General features: G+C 55.4%; 1 protein-coding gene across 1 annotated transcript in view; it reads left to right on the top strand.

Annotated features, from left to right (window-relative positions):
• Positions 1–1,450: 1,450 nt before the first annotated feature.
• Positions 1,451–23,191, top strand: part of NEURL4 (neuralized E3 ubiquitin protein ligase 4) — a 43,522-nt gene continuing 21,781 nt past the window's right edge. The window contains exons 1-18 of the mRNA XM_058822932.1: positions 1,451–1,678; positions 5,308–5,746; positions 6,640–6,717; positions 7,445–7,608; positions 8,124–8,235; positions 9,504–9,592; positions 10,614–10,686; positions 13,133–13,436; positions 14,254–14,435; positions 15,539–15,624; positions 15,709–15,871; positions 17,120–17,321; positions 18,781–18,857; positions 19,407–19,485; positions 19,930–20,099; positions 20,657–20,662; positions 21,188–21,313; positions 22,296–22,441. Coding sequence (XP_058678915.1) covers positions 1,451–1,678; positions 5,308–5,746; positions 6,640–6,717; positions 7,445–7,608; positions 8,124–8,235; positions 9,504–9,592; positions 10,614–10,686; positions 13,133–13,436; positions 14,254–14,435; positions 15,539–15,624; positions 15,709–15,871; positions 17,120–17,321; positions 18,781–18,857; positions 19,407–19,485; positions 19,930–20,099; positions 20,657–20,662; positions 21,188–21,313; positions 22,296–22,441 — 2,724 coding nt within the window. The remainder of the gene's footprint in view (positions 1,679–5,307; positions 5,747–6,639; positions 6,718–7,444; positions 7,609–8,123; positions 8,236–9,503; positions 9,593–10,613; positions 10,687–13,132; positions 13,437–14,253; positions 14,436–15,538; positions 15,625–15,708; positions 15,872–17,119; positions 17,322–18,780; positions 18,858–19,406; positions 19,486–19,929; positions 20,100–20,656; positions 20,663–21,187; positions 21,314–22,295; positions 22,442–23,191) is intronic.

Raw genomic sequence — 23,191 nt, forward strand, 5'->3', positions numbered from 1 at the left:
GCCGTTGCTAGGCAGGGTCCGTTCCCATGGCAACCGTTGCTAGGGCGCTGACGTAAAGCGAGGACGGGGCGTGAGGGGGGCGGCGGCGGCGCTGCCGTAAAGCGAGGGGGGGCGGCGCTGAGGGAATGCCGTAAAGCGCTGCCATAGGGAAAAGCCATGAGGGAAAAAATCCCACCCGGGACCCCCCCAAAATGCCCCAAATTCCCCCGGATCCCTTCTAAACCCCCTCAGGGAACCCTCTAGAGACCCCGAGACCCCCCATAAATACACCCAAAACCCCTCGGATCACCCCTAAATCCGCCCCTGGAAACCTCAAATCACCTCCAGGACATGCCAAAACCGCCCCGGACCCGCCTAAATACCCCCAGATATCCCCGGATCCCCTCTAAACCCCTTTAAATTCCCCCGAGACCCCCAAATCCCCTCTAAATCCTCCCGGGACCCCCTCAAAATCCCCTCTAAATCCTCCGGGACCCCCCAAAATCCCCTCTAAATCCCCCCAGGACACCCCAAATCTCCTCTAAATCCCCCTAAATCCCTTCAGGACTCCCTAAATCCCCCCGGGACACCCCAAATCCCCTCTAAATCCCCCCAAATCCCCTCAGGACTCCCCAAATCCTCTCTAAATCCTCCCGAGACACCCCAAATCCCCTCTAAATCCCCCCGGGACACCCCAAATTCCCCCGGAACACCCTAAATCCCCCGGGACCCCCAAAATCCCCTCTAAACCCTCCGGATCATCCCAAAACCCCTTCCGGAAAACTCAGATGCTCCCGGGACACCCCAAATCCTCCGAACCCCCACCCAAAACCCCCCGGGAATCCCTCCTGGAGGGGAAAAAAGTACGGAGAGAGCGCTGAGAAAGAGGGAAGGGCCACCATGAGGCGTTTTTGATGAGGGAAAATTAGTTAAATTAAATTAACACCGCCGCCACACCGCCGTAAAGCGAGGAAGGGGCGTGAGGGGAGCAGCCGCCGCTCTGTCGTAAAGCGAGGAAGGGGCTCTGAGGGGCTGCCATAGAGAAAAGCGGGGAGGGGAACAACCCCAGAGGGGTGAGGGAGGAAAAAAAGGGCAGGGGAGGGGAAAGAAGAGCGGGGAGAGCGCTGAGAAAGAGGGAGGGACACCATGAGGCGTTTTTTGTTGGAGGAAAATGGGTTAAATTAACGCCGCTGCCACACCGCCGTAAAGCGAGGAGGGCTGCTCTGAGGGGCTGCCGTAGAGAAAATCCATGAGGGGAACAACCCCAGCGGGGCGGAGGAGGGCGAGAAGGGGGAAAGAAGAGCAGGGAGAGCGCTGAGAGAAGGGGAGGGACGCCACGAGGCGTTTTTAGTGGGGGAAATAGGGTAAAATCGGGTTAAATTCCCACCGCCGCCACGCCGCGGTAAAGCCGCGCAAACGTCGCGCAAATGTCGCGCTGTGGGCGGGGCGGGCGCGGGGCGGGCGCGGAGCGATGGCGGCGCCGGGGCCCGGCGGGGGCTCCTCAGGGCTCGGAGCCTCGGGGGGAGCCCCGGGGCCGCCCCCGGAGCTCCATCCCCGCTGCGGGCGCCTCGTGTCGCTGTCGCAGGGCGGGCGCAGCGCCGCCAGGGCCCAGCCCGGCCAGGAGTTCAACCACGGGCTGGTGCTGAGCCGCGAACCGCTGAGGCCCGGCCGCGTCTTCACCGTGAGGATCGATAGGAAGGTGAGGGGGGAATGGGGGGGGAGGGACTGGGGGGCACTGGGATGGACTGGGAGAGACTGGGAGAGGAGATGGGAGAGACTGGAGGGGACTGGGTGGGAATCGGGAGGTGCTGAGGGGGACTGGAGGGGACTGAGGGAGAGATGGACTGGGGGACATTGAGGATGGGTACTGGGATGGACTGGGAGAGACTGGAAGGGATTGGGAGACGTTGGGAGAGGAGATGGATGAGACTGGGATGGGCTGGAAGGGACCGGGAATGACTGGAGGGGACTGGGATGGACTGGGAGTGACTGGGAGAGGAGCACTGGGGAGACAAAGCAATGGGAAGACACTGCAGGACACCAGGGCAGGGTACTGGGATGGACTGGGAGAGACTGGAGGGGGACTGGGAATGCACTGGGGGAGAGGTGGAAGGGACTGGGAGAGACTTGGGAAAGGAGCACTGGGGAGGTGAAGGACTGGGAGTGATTGGGATGCGCTGGGGGACTCTGGGGATGGGGACTGGGATGGACTGGGAGAGACTGGGACGGACTGGGAGAGGAGAGAGACAAATGGAGGGGACTGGAAGGATTGGGAAGGCACTGGGAGTGACTGGGAGGGGACTGAGGGGCACTGGGACGGACTGGGAGTGACTGGGAGGAACTGGGGGAGAGGTGGAAGGGACTGGGATGGACTGGGATGAACTGGGACGGACTGGGAGAGGAGAGAGACAACCGGAGGGGACTGGGGGGCGCCGGGGATGGGAACTGGGAGCCCTGAACTGGGAGCACTGGGAGGAACTGGGAGAGCGCTGCTGGACGCCACAGCCCGGCCGCTCCCTGCACGGGGACTTCGGGGACCCCAAATCCCATTTCTCCCATTTTTTCTCATTTTTAGGTGAATTCCTGGAATGGCCCCACCTAAACCTCCTTTAATTCCCATTCCCCCCCCCCCAAAATCCCGATTTATTCCCTTTTTAGCACCTTTTCAGTCCCTTTTTAGCACCTTTTCGGTCCCATTTTCCCTCAGCGCTGTTCCCACCCCGTTTTCAGCCGTTCCTGGAGCGGCTCCCTCAGGGCCGGGCTCGGTCTGGGACTCTCTGATCCCTCCCAGGACCCCCGAACCCAAACCAGGATCACTGAAATCCCATTTATTCCCCTTTTTCCCTTTTTTGGGTCAATTCTTGGAGCGACTCCATTGAAACTTCCTCTAATTCCCGTTTTATTCCGGTTTTAGGTGAATTCCTGGAACGGATCCACTGAAACCCTTTCTAAATCCCATTCTTTCTCCATTTTACCTCCCTAAAAATTCCATTTTTTATCGTTAATACCCACTAAAAATCCCATTTTTTCTCCATTTTTTCTCCTAAAAATCCCACTTTTTCTCCATTTTATCTCCTAAAAATCCCATTTTTTTTTTCTCTAAAAATCGCATTTTTTCCCTAAAAATCTCATTTTTTTCTCTTGAAATCCCATTTTTCCCCCCAAAACCCCCAATTTTTTTCTTCATTTTGTCCCCCGAAAATCCCATTTTTTTTGCCATTTTCTGCCCCAAAAAATCCCATTTTTTTGCTTTTTTCCCCATTTTTTTTTGCATTTTTCCCCTCCCAGGTGAACTCGTGGAGCGGCTCCCCTGGAACTCTTTCTAAATCCCATTCTTACTCCATTTTAACCCCAAAAAATCCCATTTTTTTCTCCATTTTACCTCCTAAAACCTGCATTTTTTTCTCTAAAAGTCCCGTTATTTTCTCCGTTTTACCACCCAAAAATCCCATTTTTTTCCCTAAAAATCCCATTTTTTCCTCCATTTTATCCCCCCAAAATCCCATTTTCCCCTCTGTTTTGCCTCCTGAAAACCCCATTTTTTTCCCTAAAAACCCCATTTTTTTCCCTCCATTTTACCTCCTAAAAATCCCATTTGTTTCTCTAAAAATCCCATTTGTTTCTCTAAAAATCCCATTAATTTCTCTTAAAATCCCATTTTTTCCCCCCAAAAACCCCAATTTTTTTCTTCATTTTCTCCCCAAAAAATCCTTTTTTTTTGCCATTTTCTGCCCAAAAAATCCCTTTTTTTTTTTTTTGCGTTTTTTCCCATTTTTTCCCCATTTTTCCGCCCTCCCAGGTGAACTCCTGGAGCAGCTTCACTGAAACCCTTTCTAAATGCCATTCTTACTCCATTTCACCCTCCAAACCCCTATTTTTTCCTATTTTTGTTCTCATTTTTCCCCATTTTTTTCACCCCATTTTTTCCCCATTTTTCCTCCATTTTATCCCCCCAAAATCCCATTTTCCTCTCTGTTTTGCCTCCTAAAAACCCCATTTTTTTCCCTAAAAACCCTGTTCATTTCTGTTAAAATCCCATTTTTCCCCCCCAAAAACCCCAATTTTTTTCTTTATTTTGGCCCCTGAAAATCCCATTTTTTTCCCATTTTCTGCCCAAAAAATCCCATTTTTTTCTCTAAAAACCCCATTAATTTCTCTTAAAATCCCATTTTTCGCCCCCAAAACCCCCAATTTTTTTCTTCATTTTGTCCCCCGAAAATCCCATTTTTTTACCATTTTCTCCCCAAAAAATCCCATTTTTTTGCCATTTTCTCCCCAAAAAATCCCATTTTTTTTGCCATTTTCTCCCCAAAAAATCCCATTTTTTTTGCCATTTTCTGCCCAAAAAATCCCATTTTTTTACCATTTTCCGCCAAAAAAATCCCTTTTTTTTTGCTTTTTTTCCCATTTTTTTTTTCATTTTTCCCCATTTTTTTCCCCATTCCTCCCCTCCCAGGTGAGCTCGTGGGCGGCTCCATCGAGGTGGGGTCCCGGCGCTGGACCCGGCCTGGACGCGCTGGCCGAGGGCACCGGGGGCTCCCGATTTTTTCCCTTTTTTATCTTTTTTTGGTCAATTCCTGGAGTGGCTCCATCCAAACTTCCTCTAACTCCTGTATTTTCTCGTTATAGGTGAACTCCTGGAGCAGCTTCACTGAAACCCTTTCTAAATGCCATTCTTACTCCATTTTAACCCCAAAAAATCCCATTTTTTTCTCCATTTTACCTTCCCAAAACCCCATTTTTTTCTCTAAACGTCCCATTTTTTCATCCATTTCACGTACTAAAAATCCTATTTTTTTTCTCTAAAAACCACATTTTTTTCCCTAAAAATCCCATTTTTTCTCCTCAAAAACCCCAATTTTTTTCTTCATTTTCTGCCCAAAAAATCCCTTTTTTTTTTGCCATTTTCTGCCCAAAAAATCCCATTTTTTTCTCTAAAAATCCCATTCATTTATCTTGAAATCCCATTTTTTCCCCCCCAAAAACCCCAATTTTTTTCTTCATTTTCTGCCCAAAAAATCCCATTTTTTTTTGCCAATTTTTTTCTTCATTTTCTGCCCAAAAAATCCCTTTTTTTTTTTGCCATTTTCTGCCCAAAAAAATCCCATTTTTTTCTCTAAAAATCCCATTCATTTATCTTGAAATCCCATTTTTTCCCCCCCAAAAACCCCAATTTTTTTCTTCATTTTCTGCCCAAAAAATCCCATTTTTTTTTTTGCCATTTTCTGCCTGAAAAATCCCATTTTTTTTGGCTTTTTTTTTTCCCCATTTTTTTGGCTTTTTTTCCCATTTTTTTTTTTCATTTTTCCCCATTGTCCCCCCTCCCAGGTGAACTCGTGGAGCGGCTCCATCGAGGTGGGCGTCACGGCGCTGGACCCGGCGGAGCTGGAGTTCCCCAGCAGCGCCACGGGGCTGCGCGGCGGCTCCTGGGTGCTGTCGGGCTGCTCGGTGCTGCGCGACGGCCGCTCCCTGCGCGAGGACTTCGGGCCCGACCTGGACGCGCTGGCCGAGGGCGACCGCGTGGGCGTGGAGGCCACGGCGGCCGGGGAGCTGCGCCTGTGGGTCAACGGCCGCGACTGGGGCGTGGCGGCGGCCGGGCTGCCCCCGCGCGTCTGGGCCGTCGTGGACCTCTACGGGAAATGCACCCAGGTCACCGTGGTGCCGCCCGACGCGGCGCCCGTGCCGCCCGTGCCGCCGGAGCGAGGGGCGGGCGCGGCGCGCGCGGAGATGGAGGAGGCGGCGGCGGAGGGCGGCGCCGCCGTGCCAGGTAACGGGGGATTTGGGGGGCATTTGGGGGGGTTTGGGCGGTGGGAAGGGGGATTTGGGGGGCATTTGGGGGGGTTTGGGGGGGATTTGGGTGGTGGGAAGGGGCATTTAGGGGGAGTTTGAGGGATTTGGGGGGCATTTGGGGGGGTTTGGGCGGTGGGAAGGGGGATTTGGGGGAAATTTGGGGGGATTTGGGTGGTGGGAAGGGGGATTTGGGGGAGATTTGGGGGGATTTGGGTGGTGGGAAGGGAGATTTAGGGGGAGTTTGAGGGATTTGGGGGGGATTTGGGTGGTGGGAAGGGGGATTTAGGGGGAGTTTGAGGGATTTGGGTGGTGGGAAGGGGGATTGGGGGGCGTTTAGGGGGAGTTTGGGAGGTTTGGGCGGTGGGAAGGGGGATTTGGGGGAGATTTGGGGGGATTTGGGTGGTGGGAAGGGAGATTTAGGGGCAGTTTGAGGGATTTGGTGGGGAATTTGGGGGGATTTGGGTGGTGGGAAGGGGGATTGGGGGGCGTTTAGGGGGAGTTTGGGAGGTTTGGGTGGTGGGAAGGGGGATTTGGGGGGAGTTTGAGGGATTTGGGTGGTGGGAAGGGGGATTTGGGGGAGATTTGGGGGGATTTGGGTGGTGGGAAGGGGGATTGGGGGGCGTTTAGGGGGAGTTTGGGAGGTTTGGGTGGTGGGAAGGGGGATTTGGGGGGAGTTTGAGAGATTTGGGTGGTGGGAAGGGGGATTGGGGGTGTTTAGGGGGAGTTTGAAGGATTTGGGGGAATTTGGGTGGTGGGAAGGGAATTTTGGAGAGGATTTTTGTTAAATTTGGGGTTTTTTGGGGTGGTCAGGGTTCTGTGGTGACCCCGGTGTCACCTTTGTCCCCTCCTCTGTCCCCTCCCCCCCCCCAGCGCTGCCCCCCGCCCCCCCCCGCGCCCCCCCCCAGCCCCGGCCGGACAAATTCCCTGAGAGCCTGGAACCAGCGGGGGGTGAGTCAGGGGCGGGGCCATCAAAACCACGCCCATTATGCTAATTAAGGGTCCATATATGGGGGTTGTGGGTGTGGCTAACTGTTGAGGGCGTAACTAGAACAAACCACACCCCTTTATGCAAATTAAGGGTCAATATGTGGGAGTTGTGGGCATGGCCAAATGTGAGGGTGTGGCCACGGCACAAGCCACGCCCATTATGCTAATTAAAGGTTAATAAATGGAGTTTGTGGGTGTGGCCAAAGAAAGGAGGGGTGTGGCTAAGACAGACTGCACCCCTTTATGCAAATAACAGTCAATACATGGGAATGTGGGTGTGGTCACACATGTGGAGGTGTGGCTGCAATAAGCCACACCCCTTTATGCAAATAAAGGTCCATATATGGGTTTTCGGTCTCGCCAAAAAATGAGGGGTGTAGCATGGCAAACCACGCCCCTTTATGCAAATGAAGTGTTTATGTGGAGAACAGCCCCTGTGTTTTTTCCCATTTTCCCCCCATTTTCCCCATTTTTTCCCCATTTTCCCCCATTTTTCCCCATTTTTTCCTCATTTTACTCTGTTTATTCCCCATTTTTTCCCCATTTTTTCCCCATTTTTCCCCTGTTTTTCCCCCATTTTTTCCCCATTTTTCCCCATTTTCTCCCCATTTTCCCCATTTTTTTCCCATTTTCCTCTGTTTATTCCCCATTTTTCCCAATTTTTCCCCAATTTTTTCCCATTTCCCAGCCCCGGCAGTGACCAACGAGGCGCTGCTGTTCCACGAGAAGTGCGGGGCCCTCATCAAACTCAGCAACGGGCACAAAACGGCCGAGAGGAGGCGGCCCCTGGACGAGTTCAACAACGGCGTCGTGCTCACCAACAGACCCCTCAGGGATGGGGAGATGTTTGAGGTGGGAACATTTCATTTTTTGGGGAATTTTCGGATTTTTTTCTGTGATTTTTTGGGATTTTTCCGTGATTTTTTGGGATTTTTTTGAGATTTTTGGGGATTTTTTTTTTTGATTTTTCGGTGATTTTTTGGGGGATTTTCTGGGATTATTTTGGGATTTTTCCGACATTTATTTTGGATTTTTTCAGAGTTTTTTTTTTGTCTTCTGGGATTTTTGTGTTTTGATTGGATTTTTTGGGGATTTTTGGGGGGATTTTTGGGGGTTTTGGGGTTATGGGAGGAGGCGGCCCCTGGATGAGTTCAATAATGGTGTTGTGCTCACCAACAGACCCCTCAGGGACGGGGAGATGTTTGAGATGGGAATATTTCATTTTTTGGGAAATTTTTGGACATTTTTTTCTGTGATTTTTTTGGATTTTTTTTTCTTTCTTTTTTTTTTTCTTTTATTTTTTTTATTTATTTTTGTATTATTTTCGGGCATAATGATTTTGACCACCTGAGCCCGTGTGCCCCCAGATCCGCATCGACAAACTGGTGGACAAATGGTCGGGGTCCATCGAGATCGGGGTCACCGCCCACAACCCCAACAGCCTCGAGTACCCGGCCACCATGACCAACCTGCGCTCAGGTGAGCCCCAAAACCACGGGAAATCACCCCAAAAATCCTGGCAAAAACACCCCCAAATCCTGGGGAAAACAGCCCAAAAATCCTGGCAAAAACACCCCCAAATCCTGGGGAAAACAGCGCAAAATCCCGGGGAAAAAAATCCTAAAAAATCCTGGGGAATTCCCCCAAAAATTCTGAGAAATTTTCCCCCTCGAGTACCCGGCCACCACGACAGACCTGCACTCGGGTGAGCCCCAAAACCACGGGAAATCACCCCAAAAATCCTGGGAAATAGCCCCTAAAAATCTTGGGAAAATACTCCGAAAATCCTGAGGAAAACACCCCCAAATCCTGGGGAAATCAGCCCAAAAATCCAAGGGAAAAAATCCTAAAAAGTCTTGGAAAAACACCACAAAAATCCTGGGAAATTTTCCCCCTCGAGTACCCGGCCACCGTGACCAAGCTGCGCTCAGGTGAGCCCCAAAATCCTGGGGAAAACACCCCAAAAATCCTGGCAAAAACACCCCCAAAATCTCAGGGAATAGCCCCAAAAATTCTGGGAAATATCTCAAAAAAATCCCAGAGAAAATGCCCCAAAAATCTTGGGAAAATCACCCCAAAAATCCTGGGGAATACACCCACAAAGTCCTGGGGAAATCACCTCAAAAATGTCAGGAAATAGCCCCAAAAATTCTGGGAAAAACAGCCCAAAATCCTGGGGAAATCACCCCAAAAATCCTGGGGAAATCACCCCAAAATTCTGGGAAAATACCCCAAAAATCCTGGGAAATAGCTCCAAAAATTCTGGGGAAAAAATCACTGAAATCCCGGGAAAACACTCCAGAAATTCTGAGAAATAGCCCCCAAAATCCTGGGAAAATCCCCGAAAGTCGTGGGGAAAAAAATCCCAAAAAATCCTGGGAAAATCCCCCAAACACCTGGGGAAACAAATCCCCCAAAATCCCAGGAAAACCCCCAAACATCCTGGGAAAAATTCTCAGAAAATTCCAGAAAACACCCCCAAAAATTCCTGGCGAAAATCTCTGGAAAATTCTATAAAACATTCAGAAAATCCCCCCCCAAATTTCTGGAAAATCCCCAAAAATCCCTGGAAAATTCCCTAAAACTTCTGTGGAAAATCCCCCAAAGTTTCTAGAAAATGCCCCAAAATTTCCATAAAATGCCCCCAAATGCCCCAAAATCCCTGAAAAATCCCCTAAAATTTCTGAAAATGCCCCAGAATTCCCAGAAATTGCCAAAAATGCCCCAAAATTGTGAATTTTCCCCAGGGACGATCATGATGAGCGGCTGCGGGATCCTGACCAACGGCAAAGGGACGCGCCGGGAGTACTGCGAGTTCAGCCTGGACGAGCTGCAGGTGACCCCAAAAAACCCCAAAATCCACCCAAAATTCACCCACGGGACCCCCAAAATCTGATCCGGGCACCCCAAAATCGAGGGGAGCCCCAAACACCCCAAAATCCCAAAAATCCCCTAAAAAAAATCCCTTTGTGTGGCAGAAAATTGAATTATTTCAGTCCATGAATTTCTTCTTTTAAACTCTAAAATCTCCAAAAATTCACCAAAATTCCCCCCAAATTCACCCAGAATTCACCCACGGGACCCCCAAAATCTGATTCAGGCACCCCAAAACTGGAGGAGAGCCCTGGACACCCCAAACTCCCCTAAAAAAATCCCTTTGTGTTGCAGAAATTTGAATTATTTTGGGTCCCAAATTTCTCCTTTTAAACCCCCCCAAAAAATTTGGGGGTTTTGGGGTGAATTTCGGGGACTTTGGGGTGAATTATGGGGGGTTTTTGGGGTGAATTTTGGGGTGAATTCTGGTAATTTTGGGGGTGAATTTGGAGATTTTGGGGTGAATTTGGGGATTTTGGGAGTTTTGGGGTGGATTTGGGGGGGTTTTGGGGTGACTTTGGGGGTAAATTTTGGGGTGAATTTGGGGGATTTTGGGGTGAATTGGGGGATGTTTTGGGGGTGAACTTTGGGGTGAATTTGGGGGGTTTTAGGATGTTTTGGGGGTGAATTTTGGGGGATTTTCAGGTGAATTTGGGGTGGATTTGGGGGGGTTTTGGGGTGACTTTGGGGGTAAATTTTGGGGTGAGTTTGGGGGATTTTGGGGTGAATTGGATGTTTTGGGGGTGAATTTTGGGGTGAATTTGGGGGATTTTGGGATGTTTTAGGGGTGAATTTTGGGGGATTTTGAGGTGAATTTGGGGTGGATTTGGGGGGGTTTTGGGGGGGTTTTGGGGGTGAATTTTACGGGATTTTGGGGTGAATTTGGGGGTTTTGGGGTGATTATGGGTGTTTTGGGTGGATTTGGGGTTTTGGGGTGAATTCTGGCAGTTTTGGGGTCGGGGTGACCCCGGCTGTCCCCGCAGGAGGGCGACCACATCGGGCTGACCCGCAAGGCCAACAACGCCCTGCACTTCTACATCAACGGCGTGGACCAAGGTGGGGACCCAAAATACCCCAAATTCACCCCAAAACCCACCCCAAAATCCACCCCGAACCAGGCACCCAGAGCTGACCCCAAAACCCACCCCAAAAACTCCCAAATTCACCCCAAAACTGACCCCGAACCCCCACTGTAAATGGGGATCCCAGAACTGATCCCCTGCGCTTCTGCATCAACGGCATGGACCGAGGTGGGGACCCAAAAAAACCCCAAATTCACCCCAAAAATCCACTTCAAAGTGGGATCCCAAAAACCCCCAAAATCATCCCCAAACTGACTCCGAAAATCCCCCAATTCACCCCAAAACCCACCCAAAAAATCCCCAAATTCACCCCAAAACCCACCCCAAACTGGGAACCGAGAGCTGACCCCAAAGACCCCCAGAACCCACCCCAAAAACCCCAAAATTTGCCCCAAAATCCACCCCAAAACCTACCGCAAACGAGGATCCCAAAAACCTCCAAATTCATCCTGAAATCCGCCCTAAAAATCCCCAAATTCACCCCAAAACCCACTTCAAACCAAGATCCCAAAACCCCTCAGATTTACCCCAAAATCTCCCAAAACCTGCCCCAACCAGGATCCCAAAAATCCCCAAATTCACCCCGAAACTGACCCCAAAACCCACCCTGAACTAAGCACCCAGAACTGACCCCAAAAAGCCCCAAATCACCCCAAAAACCCCCACATTCACCCCAAAAACCCCCACATTCACCCCAAAATCCCCCAAATCACCCCAAAAACCCCACATTCACCCCAAAACAGGATCCCAAAACCCCCAAATTCACCCCAAAATCCCCCAAATCACCCCAAAATCCCCCACATTCACCCCAAAAACCCCACATTCACCCCAAAACAGGATCCCAAAACCCCCAAATTCACCCCAAAACTCCCCCAAAAAAACCCCAAATCCACCCCAAAACCCCCCAAAAATCCCCCAAATCCACCCCAAAACCCCCCCAAAAAAACCCCAAATCCACCCCTGCTGTCCCCACTGTCCCTGCCATGTTCCTGGTGCCACCACTGCCCTGTCCCCAGTGCCACCACCGTGGTGGCACCGCCCACCACGTCCCAAGCGCCACCACTGCCGTGTCCCCAGTGCTGTCCCCACCGTGTCCCTGGTGCCACCACCGCCGTGTCCCCACTGCTGTCCCCACTGTGTCCCTGGTGCCACCACCGCCGTGTCCCCAGTGCTGTCCCCACTGTGTCCCTGGTGCCACCACTGCCGTGTCCCCAGTGCTGTCCCCACCGTGTCCCTGGTGCCACCACCGCCGTGTCCCCAGTGCTGTCCCCACCGTGTCCCCGGTGGCACCACCATGGTGGCACTGCCCGCCACGTCCCTGGTGCCACCGCTGTCGTGTCGCCATGACTGTCCCCTCCGTGTCCCTGTGCCACCGCTGTGTCGCCATTGTCTGTCCCCTTGGCTCTTCCCACCATGTCCCAAGTGCCACCACCGTGCCCTTGGTGTCCCCATGTCCTTGCTGTCCCTGCTATCCTGGTGTCCCCACTGTCCCCATGCTGTCCCCATGTCCCTCGGTGTCCCCTCCGCAGGTGTGGCCGCGTCGTTGACGCCGCAGCTGCTGTACGGCGTGGTGGCCCTGTCTGGGATGGCCTTGTCCCCATTGTCCCTAGTGCCACCACCATGTCCCCGTGTCCCTGTGGTGTCCCCACGTCCTTGCTGTCCCCTCCGCGTCCCAATGTCCCTCCCCCAGGTGTGGCCACGTCGCTGACGCCGCAGGTGCTGCACGGCGTGGTGGATCTCTACGGCATGGCCGTGTCCCCATGTCCCCATGTCCCTGCCATGTCCCCATGTCCCCACAGTGTCCCCGTGTCCCCACAGTGTCCCCATGTCCCTCCTGTCCTCCTGTCCCCACAATGTCCCCATTGTCCCCATGTCCCAGGTGTGGCCACGTCGCTGACGCCGCAGGTGGTGTACGGCGTGGTGGATCTCTACGGCATGGCCGTGTCCCCGTGTCCCTGCCATGTCCCCATGTCTCTTGGTGTCCCCATTGTCCCCAGTGCCACCACCATGTCCCCATGTCCCTTGGTGTCCCCATGTCCCAGGTGTGGCCACGTCGCTGATGCCGCAGGTGCTGCACGGCGTGGTGGATCTCTACGGCATGGCCGTGTCCCCGTGTCCCTGCCATGTCCCCATGTCCCCACAGTGTCCCCATGTCCCCATGTCCCTGCCATGTCCCCATGTCCCCACAGTGTCCCCATGTCCCCATGTCCCCACAGTGTCCCCATGTCCCCACAGTGTCCCCGTGTCCCCTCCCACAGGTGTGGCCACATCACTGACGCCGCAGGTGCTGCACGGCGAGGTGGATCTCTACGGCATGGCCGTGTCCCCGTGTCCCCACAATGTCCCCATGTCCCTGCCATGTCCCCATGTCCCCACAGTGTCCCCATGTCCCCACAGTGTCCCCGTGTCCCCTCCCACAGGTGTGGCCACGTCGCTGACGCCGCAGGTGGTGTACGGCGTGGTGGATCTCTACGGCATGGCCGTCAAGGTGACCATCGTGCACAACCACAACCACAGCGACCGCCTGCGCCGCAACAACGCCATCCTGCGCGCGCTGTCCCCCGAGGGGACGGCGGGGACGCCGCGCCGCGCCACCGCCGGGGCCACCAACGCCACCAACGGCACCGGCGGCACCGGCGCGGCGCCGCCCCGGCTGCTGTTCCACCCCAACTGCGGCCAGAAGGCGGCCGTGGTCAACGAGGGCCGGACGGCGCTGCGGCCACAGTGAGTGACCGCGGGGACATGGGGACATTGGGGACAGTGGGGACATTGGGGTCAACGAGGGCCGGACGGCGCTGCGGCCACAGTGAGTGACCGCGGGGACAGTGGGGACATTGAGGGGATTGGGGACATTGGGTATGTCAGGGACATTGGGGATATTGGGGACAATGAGGGCTGGATGGCACAGTGGCCGCAGTGAGTGACCGTGGGGACATGGGGACAGTAGGGACAATGGGGACATTGGGGACATTGAGGGGATTGGGGACATTGGGGACATTGGGGTCAACGAGGGCCGGACGGCGCTGCGGCCACAGTGAGTGACCGCGGGGACATGGGGACATGGGGACAGAGGGGACAATGAAGACATTGGGAACATTGGGGACATCGGGGATGTTGTGGTCAGTGAGGGCTGGAGTGAGTGACCATGGGGACATTGGGGACCCTGGGGATATTGGGGACATTGGGGACCCTGGGGACACTGGGGACATTGGGGTCAATGAGGACTGGTCAGCGCTGCGGCCACAGTGAGTGACCACAGGGACAGTGGGGAACTGGGGACATTGGGGGAATTAGGGACATTGTCCCCATGTCCCCTGTATCACTGCAGCGTCCCCAATGTCCCCATGGTGTCCCCAGTGCCACGGATGGCTTCAACCACGGCGTGGTGCGAAGCGCGTGGCCCCTCGGGGACAGTGAATGTCCCTGTGTCCCCATGGTGTCCCTGTGTCCCCATGGTGTCACTGTGTCACCACGGTGTCCCCAATGTCCCCACGGGGTCCCCAATGTCCCCACGGTGTCCCCAATGTCCCCATGTCCCCAGTGCCACGGATGACTTCAACCACGGCGTGGTGCTGAGCGCGCGGCCCCTCGGGGACAACGAGCTGTTCCAGGTGCGCCTGGACAAGATGGTGGACAAGTGGGCGGGGTCCATCGAGATCGGCGTCACCACCCACAACCCCGCCTACCTGCAGCTGCCATCCACCATGACCAACCTGCGCTCAGGTGCGTCACCTGTGTGTCACCTGGGTCACCTGTGTGCCACCTGGGTCACCTGTGTGTCACCTGGGTCACCTCAGCGTCACCTGTGTCAGCTTAACGTCACCTCAGTGCCACCATCCCAACCCCGCAGTGTCCCCACTGTCCCCACCCCAAGCCCGCCTACCTGCAGCTGCCATCCACCGTGACCAGCCTGCGCTCAGGTGTGTCACCTGGGTCACCTGTGTGTCACCTGGGTCACCTCAGTGCCACCATCCCAACCCCACCATGACCAGCTTGCGCTCAGGTGTGTCACCTGGGCCACCTCAGTGCCACCATCCCAACCCCACCGTGACCAACCTGCGCTCAGGTGTGTCACCTGTGTCCCCATGGTGACATCCCTGTGTCCCAGAGGTGACGTTTCTATGACCAGTCCCACTGATGTTCCCAACATCCCCAATGTCCCAATCCTGCCAACGTCCCCAATGTCCCCCCAGTGTCCCCAATGTCCCTGATGTCCCCAACATCCCCAATGTCCTGAATCCCCCCAATGTCCCCAATACCTCTGATGTCCCCAGTGTCCCCAATGTCCCCAATATCCCCAGTGTCCCCAAAGTCCCCCCAGTGTCCCCAAATGTCCCCAGGCATGTGGATGATGACCGGTAACGGGGTCATGCACAACGACACCACTGTGCTGGCTGTCCCTGTGTCCCCAATGTCCCCGATGTCCCCATTGCCCCCAATGTCCCCGTTCCCCCCAAATGTCCCCAAATGTCCCCACTGTCACCAATCCCCTCAATGTCTCTGATTCCCACAACTTCCCCCTGTCCCCAATGTCCTGAATGTCCCCACTGTCCCCAATGCCCCCAACATCCCAAATCCCCCCAATTCCCCCAATGTCCCCAGTGTCCCCAATGCCCCTGATGTCCCCAACGTCCCCCCGCTGTCCCCAGGCACGTGGATGATGACCGGCAACGGCGTCATGCACAACGGCACCACCGTGCTGGCTGTCCCTGTGTCCCCAATGTCCCCAATCCCTCCAATCCCCCCCAACATCCCAAATCCCCCCAATGTCCCCAGTGTCCCCGGTGTCCCCAATCCCCCTGACGTCCCCAATGTCTTGTCCCCAGGCACGTGGATGATGACCGGCAACGGCGTCATGCACAACGGCACCACCGTGCTGGACGAGTACGGCCACAACCTGGACCGCCTCAAGGTGGGGACGCCGCGGCCGCCGGCGCCACCGGGGCGCGCTCGCAGCGCCGCGGCCGCGTCCCCACGGCCGTCCCTGTCCCCGCAGGCGGGGGACACGGTGGGCGTGGTGCGCAGGGACGACGGCACCCTGCACTTCTTCGTCAACGGCGTCGCCCAGGGGCCCGCGGCCTGGAACGTCCCGCCCAACGTCTACGCCGTGGTGGATCTGTACGGGCAGGCGGCACAGGCCACCATCGTGGACGAGGGAGGTGGGTGGCACCTTGGGGACATCGGGGACACGGGGGACATTGGGGACATTGGGAGCATTGGGGACATTGGGAGCATTGGGGACATGGGGGTCAGGATCTGTACGGGCAGGCAGCACAGGCCACCATTGTGGACGAGGGAGGTGGGTGGCACCTTGGGGACATCGGGGACATTGGGGACATTGAAGGGATTGGGGACATTGGGGGCATTGGGGACACTGGGGGGATTTGGGACATTGGGGTAATGGGGACATTGGGGACATTGGGGACATGGGGATCAGGGCATGTATGGGCAGGCAGCACAGGCCACCATTGTGGACGAGGGAGGTGGGTGGCACCTTGGGGACATTGGGGACATCGGGGACATTGGGGACATTGGGGGGATTGGGGGAATGGGGACATTGGGGACACTGGGATTATTTGGGTCATATGAGGACGTTAGGGACATTAGGGACACCAAGAACCTTGGGGACATTTGGGGACATTGAGCAGATTGGGGACATTGGGGACATAGAGGACGTTGGGGGAATTTGGTGTTTTGGGACACGAAAGATCTTGAAGGAACCTTGGGGACACCAAGAACAATGGGGACATCGGGGACACTGGGGACATGAAGAGAATTCGGTGTTTTGGGACATGAAAGATCTTGAAGGACATTGGGGACACCGAGAACATTGGGGACATTGGAGGAATTCGGTGTTTTGGGCCACAAAAGATTTTGAAGGACATTGGGGACATCAGGGACATTGGGGACATCAGGGACATTGGTGGAATTCAACATTTTGGGACATGAAAGATCTTGAAGGACATTGGGGACATGGAGAACACTGGGGACATCGGGGACTTTGGGGACATTGGGGACATGAGGAGAATTCGGCGTTTTGGGACACAAAAGATCTTGAAGAGCTTTGGGGACATGGGGGAACATTTGGGACATTGCGGAACACTGGGGACATTGGGGGCATTTGGGACATTGGGGACATTGGGATTATTTCAGTTATTCGGGAATGTTGGGGACATTGGGGACTTTAGGGACCTTGGGGGAATTTGATGTTTTGGGCCACGAAAGATCTTGAAGGACAATGGGGACATTGGGGACTTTGGGATTATTTGGGGACATTGAGGACATTGGGGACATTGAGGACATTGGGGCAATTCGGTGGGGACATGGAGAGCAATGGGGACACCGGGGGACCTTGGGGGCGCCGTGGGACACCGAGCCCAGCCGCGAGCCCCCCGCGGTGTCCCCAGAGGTGCCGTCGCTGCCGGGGGACGGCTCGGAGGGTGACAGCGGCGGGGGCAGCCCCGAGGGCGCGTCCCCGGGCGCGTCCCCGAGCGACCTGCGCTTCCACCGGCTGCACGGCGCCAACGCCGTCATCACCAACGGCGGCCGCACGGCGCTGCGCCAGAACTGCCGCTCCGAGTTCAACGACGCCATCGTCATCTCCAACCGGTGAGGAGACCAAAAGTACCAAAATTCCCAAAAAAATCCCCCAAAAAATCCACCCAGAAACAGCCAAATCCCAAAAAAACCCATTAAAATCCCAAAAAACCCCATTAAAATCCCCCAAACCCGGCCAGAACGGCCGCTCTGAGTTCAACGACGCCGTCGTCATCTCCAACCGGTGAGGCCACCGGAGACACCGAAATTCCCCCCCCCCCAAAAAAAAAAAAAAAAACCCCAAAAAAATCCACCCGGGAATTCCAAAATTGTTAAACTCCCCAAAAAAAAACCCCGTCAAAATACCCCAAACCGGCCCAAAACCCAACCCTGACCTGGCCAGAACGGCCGCTCCGAGTTCAACGACGCCATCGTCATCTCCAACCGGTGAGGAGAGGGAAAATATCCCAAAAATCCAAAAAATCCCCCAAAAAATCGGGTCAGGAATGCTGAAATCCCAAAAAACCCCATGAAATACCCCAAACTGGCCCAAAACCCAACCCCAACCCGGCCAGAACGGCCGCTCCGAGCTCAACGATGCCATCGTCATCTCCAACCGGTGAGGAGACCAAAAGTACCAAAATTCCCAAAAAAATCCCCAAAAAAATCCACCCAGAAACAGCCAAATCCCAAAAAAACCCATTAAAATCCCAAAAAACCCCATTAAAATCCCAAAAAACCCCATTGAAATCCCAAAAAACCCCATTAAAATCCCCCAAACCCGGCCAGAACGGCCGCTCTGAGCTCAACGACGCCGTCGTCATCTCCAACCGGCGAGCAGACCCAAAATATCCTGAAATATCTCAAAATCCAAAAAAATCCCCCAAAAAATCCACCCGATGAGGGGACTGAAAATACCGAAATTCCCAAAAAAACCCCCCCAAAAAAATCTCCCCAGGAATCCCGAAATTGTGAAATGCCCCCCAAAAAAACCTCGTTAAAATCCCAAAAAAACCCATTGAAATCCCCCAATCCAACCTCAAACTCCGCCGTTTTCTGGTTTTTGGGGTCATTACCCCATTTTTGGGGTGATTTCCTCGTTTTGGGGGTGCAGGGCCCTGTGGGGGATGGGGAGCTGTGCGTTTGGGGTGTCCCCGCTCTGATTTTTGGGGCAATTTCTCCATTTTTTGGGTGTACCATTTTTGGGGTATCTCATTTTTGGGGTGTCCCCGCTCAGATTTTTGGGGCAATTTCTCCATTTTTTGGGTGTCCCGTTTTTGGGGTGTCTCATTTTTGGGGTGTCCTCGCTCTGATTTTTGGGATCATTTCCCAATTTTGGGGTGATTTCTCTGGTTTTGGGGTGTCCCCGCTCAGATTTTTGGGATCATTTCCCAATTTTGGGGTGATTTCTCTGGTTTTGGGGTGATTTCCCCATTTTTGGGGTGATTTCTCTGGTTTTGGGGTGTCCCCGCTCAGATTTTTGGGGTGATTTCCCCATTTTTGGGGTGATTTCCCCGTTTTTGGGGTGCAGGGCCCTGCGGGACGGGGAGCTGTTTGAGATCGTCATCCAGAAGATGGTGGATCGATGGTCGGGGTCCATCGAGGCCGGTGAGGGGACACTGGGGACATTGGGGACATTTTGGGGACACTGGGGACAGTGGGGGGATCGGAGGGATATTGGGGACGTTTGGGAGATTGGGGACATTGGGGGGATTGGGGACATTGAGGGGATTGAGGGAATTGGGGACATTGGGGACTTGCGGAAATTGGGACATCAGGGGGATTGGGGACATTTGGGACATCTGGGGACATTTGGGGCCATTGGGGGGACATTGAGGATTTTGAGGATGTTGGGGACATCAGGGGGTTCACGGACATTGGGGGACATTGGGGGATTTGGGGACATTGGGGACTTCGGGGACATCTGGGGACATTGGAGATGGTGGGGACATTTGGGGAATTGGGGACATTTGGGGGGACTGGGAGCATTTGGGGACCCTGGGGACATTTGGGGCTTTGGGGACACTGGGGACATTTTGGGAGATTGGGGACATCAGGCACATCAGCATGGAGGTGACACCCACCAAGGGATGTGGAGGGACCTTGGGGACATTGGGGACACCCCGGGGTGACCGAGGTGTCCCCGTGTCCCCGCAGGTGTCACCGCCATCCGCCCCGAGGACCTGGAGTTCCCCAACACCATGACGGACATCGACTACGACACCTGGATGCTCAGGTGGGGACACCTGGGGCCACCACTGTCCCCAATGTCCCTGTGTCCCCTTGGCTGTGTGTCCGTCCCTGTGTCCCCTTGGCTGTGTGTCTGTCCCCAATGTCCCTGTGTCCCCATGGCTGTGTGTCTGTCCCTGTGTCCCCAATGTCCCTGTGTCCCCATGGCTGTGTGTCTGTCCCTGTGTCCCCAATGTCCCTGTGTCCCCATGGCTGTGTGTCTGTCCCTGTGGCTGTGTCAGGGCTGTGTCCCCACGATGTCCCCACAGTGTCCCCAATGTCCCCAGTGTCCCCATGGCAGTGGCACGGCCATCATGCAGGACGGGAACACCATGAGGAACAACCACGGCTGTGACCTGTCCTGTATCCCTGTGTCCCCATGGCTGTGTCAGGGCTGTGTCCCCACGGTGTCCCCAATGTCCCCACGATGTCCCCAATGTCCCCATGGCAGTGGCACGGCCATCATGCAGGACGGGAACACCATGAGGAACAACTACGGCTGTGACCTGGACGCGCTGGGCACGGGGGCGCGCATCGGGATGATGCGCACGGGGGGAGGGGACCTGCGCTACTTCATCGATGGCACCGACCAGGGCGTGGCCTGCTCGGGGCTGCCACCAGGTACGGGGACACTGGGGACACTGGGGACACTGGGGACACTGGGAGCATTGGGGACATTGGGAGCATTGGGGACATTGGGAGCATTGGGGGGATTGGGGACATCCAGGGGATTGGCGACACTGGGGACATTGGGGACACTGGGGGGATTGGGGACATTGGGGGGACTGGGGACATTGGGGACATCAGGGGCATTGGGGGGATTGGAGACACTGGGGGCATTGGGGACATTGGGGACATTGGGGACACTGGGAGGGGACCTGCGCTACTTCATCAATGGCACCGACCAGGGTGTGGCCTGCTCGGGGCTGCCACCAGGTACGGGGACACTGGGGACACTGGGGACACTGGGGGGATTGGGGACACTGGGGGGATTGGGGACATGCAGGGCATTGGGGACACTGGGGGGATTGTGGGCATTGGGGGGATTGGGGACATCCAGGGGACTGGGGACATTGGGGACATTGGGGACATTGGGGACATCAGGGGCATTGGGGGCATTGGGGACAGTGGGGACATTGGGAGAGGACCTGCGCTACTTCATCGATGGCACCGACCAGGGCGTGGCCTGCTCGGGGCTGCCACCAGGTACGGGGACACTGGGGACACTGGGGGCATTGGGGGGATTGGGGACATTGAGGACATTGAGGACATTGGGGGACATTGGGGGACATCAGAGGCACTGGGGGCATTGGGGACAGTGGGGACAATGGGGACATTGGGGCACGTTGGGGGACATGAGGATGATGGCACTGAGGTGACCCTGAGGTGACACAGGTGACACTCAGGTGTGTCCCCAGAGGTGTACGCCGTGGTGGATCTCCACGGTCCGTGTGTCCAGGTGTCCCTGAGCTGACACAGGTGACACTCAGGTGTCTCTAAGGTGACACAGGTGACACTGAGGTGACACTAAGGTCACACAGGTGACAGGTGTGTCCCCATGTCCCCAGAGGTGTACGCCGTGGTGGATCTCTATGGTCAGTGTGTCCAGGTGTCCCTGAGGTGACACAGGTGACACTCAGGTGTCTCTAAGGTGAGACTGAGGTGACACTAAGGTCACACAGGTGACAGGTGTGTCCCCATGTCCCCAGAGGTGTACGCCGTGGTGGATCTCTATGGTCAGTGTGTCCAGGTGTCCCTGACCGGCGCCTCCGGCCCCACGGACAACAGCCAGAGCCCGGGGGCGGGGCCCGACAAAGCCCCGCCCCCTTCGCCAGGTACTGGGGGGCACTGGGAGGGACTGGTTTGTACTGGTTTATACTGGTTTTAACTGGTTTATACTGGTTTATACTGGGTTATATGGGGAGGGATTTGAAGGTGCTCCCCACCCCACTGACCCCTCACACTGACCATCACACTGACCACTGACCATCACACTGACCATCACACTAACCAATGACCATCACACTGACCATCACACTGACCACTGACCATCACATTGACCATCACACTGACCACTGACCATCACACTGACCATCACACTGACCATCACACTGACCATTGACCATCACACTGACGATCACACTGTCCATCACACTGACCATTCCGTTGTGTCCCCCCGCAGCGCCGGGTCCGTGCCAGCGCTTCCACGGCCGCTGTGGCCAGAACGTGGCTGCACTGACCATTGCACTGACCATTGACCATCACACTGACCACTGACCATCACACTGACCATCACACTGACCATTATATTGACCACTGGCCATCACACTGACAATCACACTGACCATCACACTGACCATCACACTGACCATCACACTGACCACTGACCATCACACTGACCATCACACTGACCATCACACTGACCACTGACCATCACACTGACCATTACACTGACCATTGACCATCACACTGACCACTGACCATCACACTGACCATCACACTGACCATCACACTGACCACTGACCATCACACTGACCATCACACTGACCATCACACTGACCACTGACCATCGCACTGACCATCACACTGACCATTGACCATCACACTGACCATCACACTGACCATTATATTGACCACTGACCATCACACTGACCATCACACTGACCATCACACTGACCACTGACCATCACACTGACCATCACACTGACCATCACACTGACCATCACACTGACCACTGACCATCACACTGACCATCACACTGACCATCACACTGACCACTGACCACCACACTGACCATTCCGTTGTGTCCCCCCGCAGCGCCGGGTCCGTGCCAGCGCTTCCACGGCCGCTGTGGCCAGAACGTGGCGCTGGCGGCCGAGGGCCTGGGCGCCGCCCGCGTCTCCGGCTACTGCCACGGCCTCGTCTTCAGCCGCTCCCACCTGCGCCCGGGGGAGCTCTTCGAGGTGGGCGGGGCCGCGGGGCCACGCCCACAAACGGGCGTGGCCGCCTGACGGGGTGGGGAAAGGGCGCTGTCGCTTTAAGGGGTGGGTGTGGTCAGTGTGGGTGTGGCCATTGTGGGCGGGGCTGCCTGGGGAAGCCACACCCCAGGGAGGGGCAAGAAAAGGGCACTGTCGCTGTCAGGGGGGTGTGGCCGTTGTGGGTGTGGCCATTGTGGGCGTGGTTACCTGTGGAGCCACGCCCTGCGGTGCGGCAGGATTGAAAAAGGGCGCTGTTGCTTTAAGAAAATGGGTGTGGCCATTGTGGGCAGGGCATGGGGATAGACCACACCCTCAGTAGGGAAGCTCCGCCCCCAGCTCGATTGGAACACCCCCAGGTGAGTCCTGTGCCCCGCCCATCCCAGGGCTAAGCCCCGCCCATCTCAGATGTGTTCAGGGCTAAGCCCCGCCCACACCAGGGCTCAGCCCCGCCCATCCCAGGTGTGATCAGGGCCCTCCCTCACCCTCACCTGTCCCAGGTGTGTCCCCCCCCTCACCTGTGCCTGTCTCACCTGCCCAGGTGCGCATTGGAGCCCTCGATGAGCGGTGGGCGGGGTCTCTGCGGGTGGGGCTGTCCCAGGTGTGTCCCAGGTGTGTCCCAGGTGTGTCCCAGGTGTATCCCAGGTGTATCCCAGGTGTGTCCCAGGTGTATCCCAGGTGTATCCCAGGTGTATCTCAGTCTCACCTGTCCATATCTCACCTGCCCAGGTGCGCATC

The sequence above is a fragment of the Ammospiza caudacuta genome, chromosome 36, assembly GCF_027887145.1.
Source record: "Ammospiza caudacuta isolate bAmmCau1 chromosome 36, bAmmCau1.pri, whole genome shotgun sequence".
In the NCBI taxonomy this organism is placed as follows: Eukaryota; Metazoa; Chordata; class Aves; order Passeriformes; family Passerellidae; genus Ammospiza; species Ammospiza caudacuta.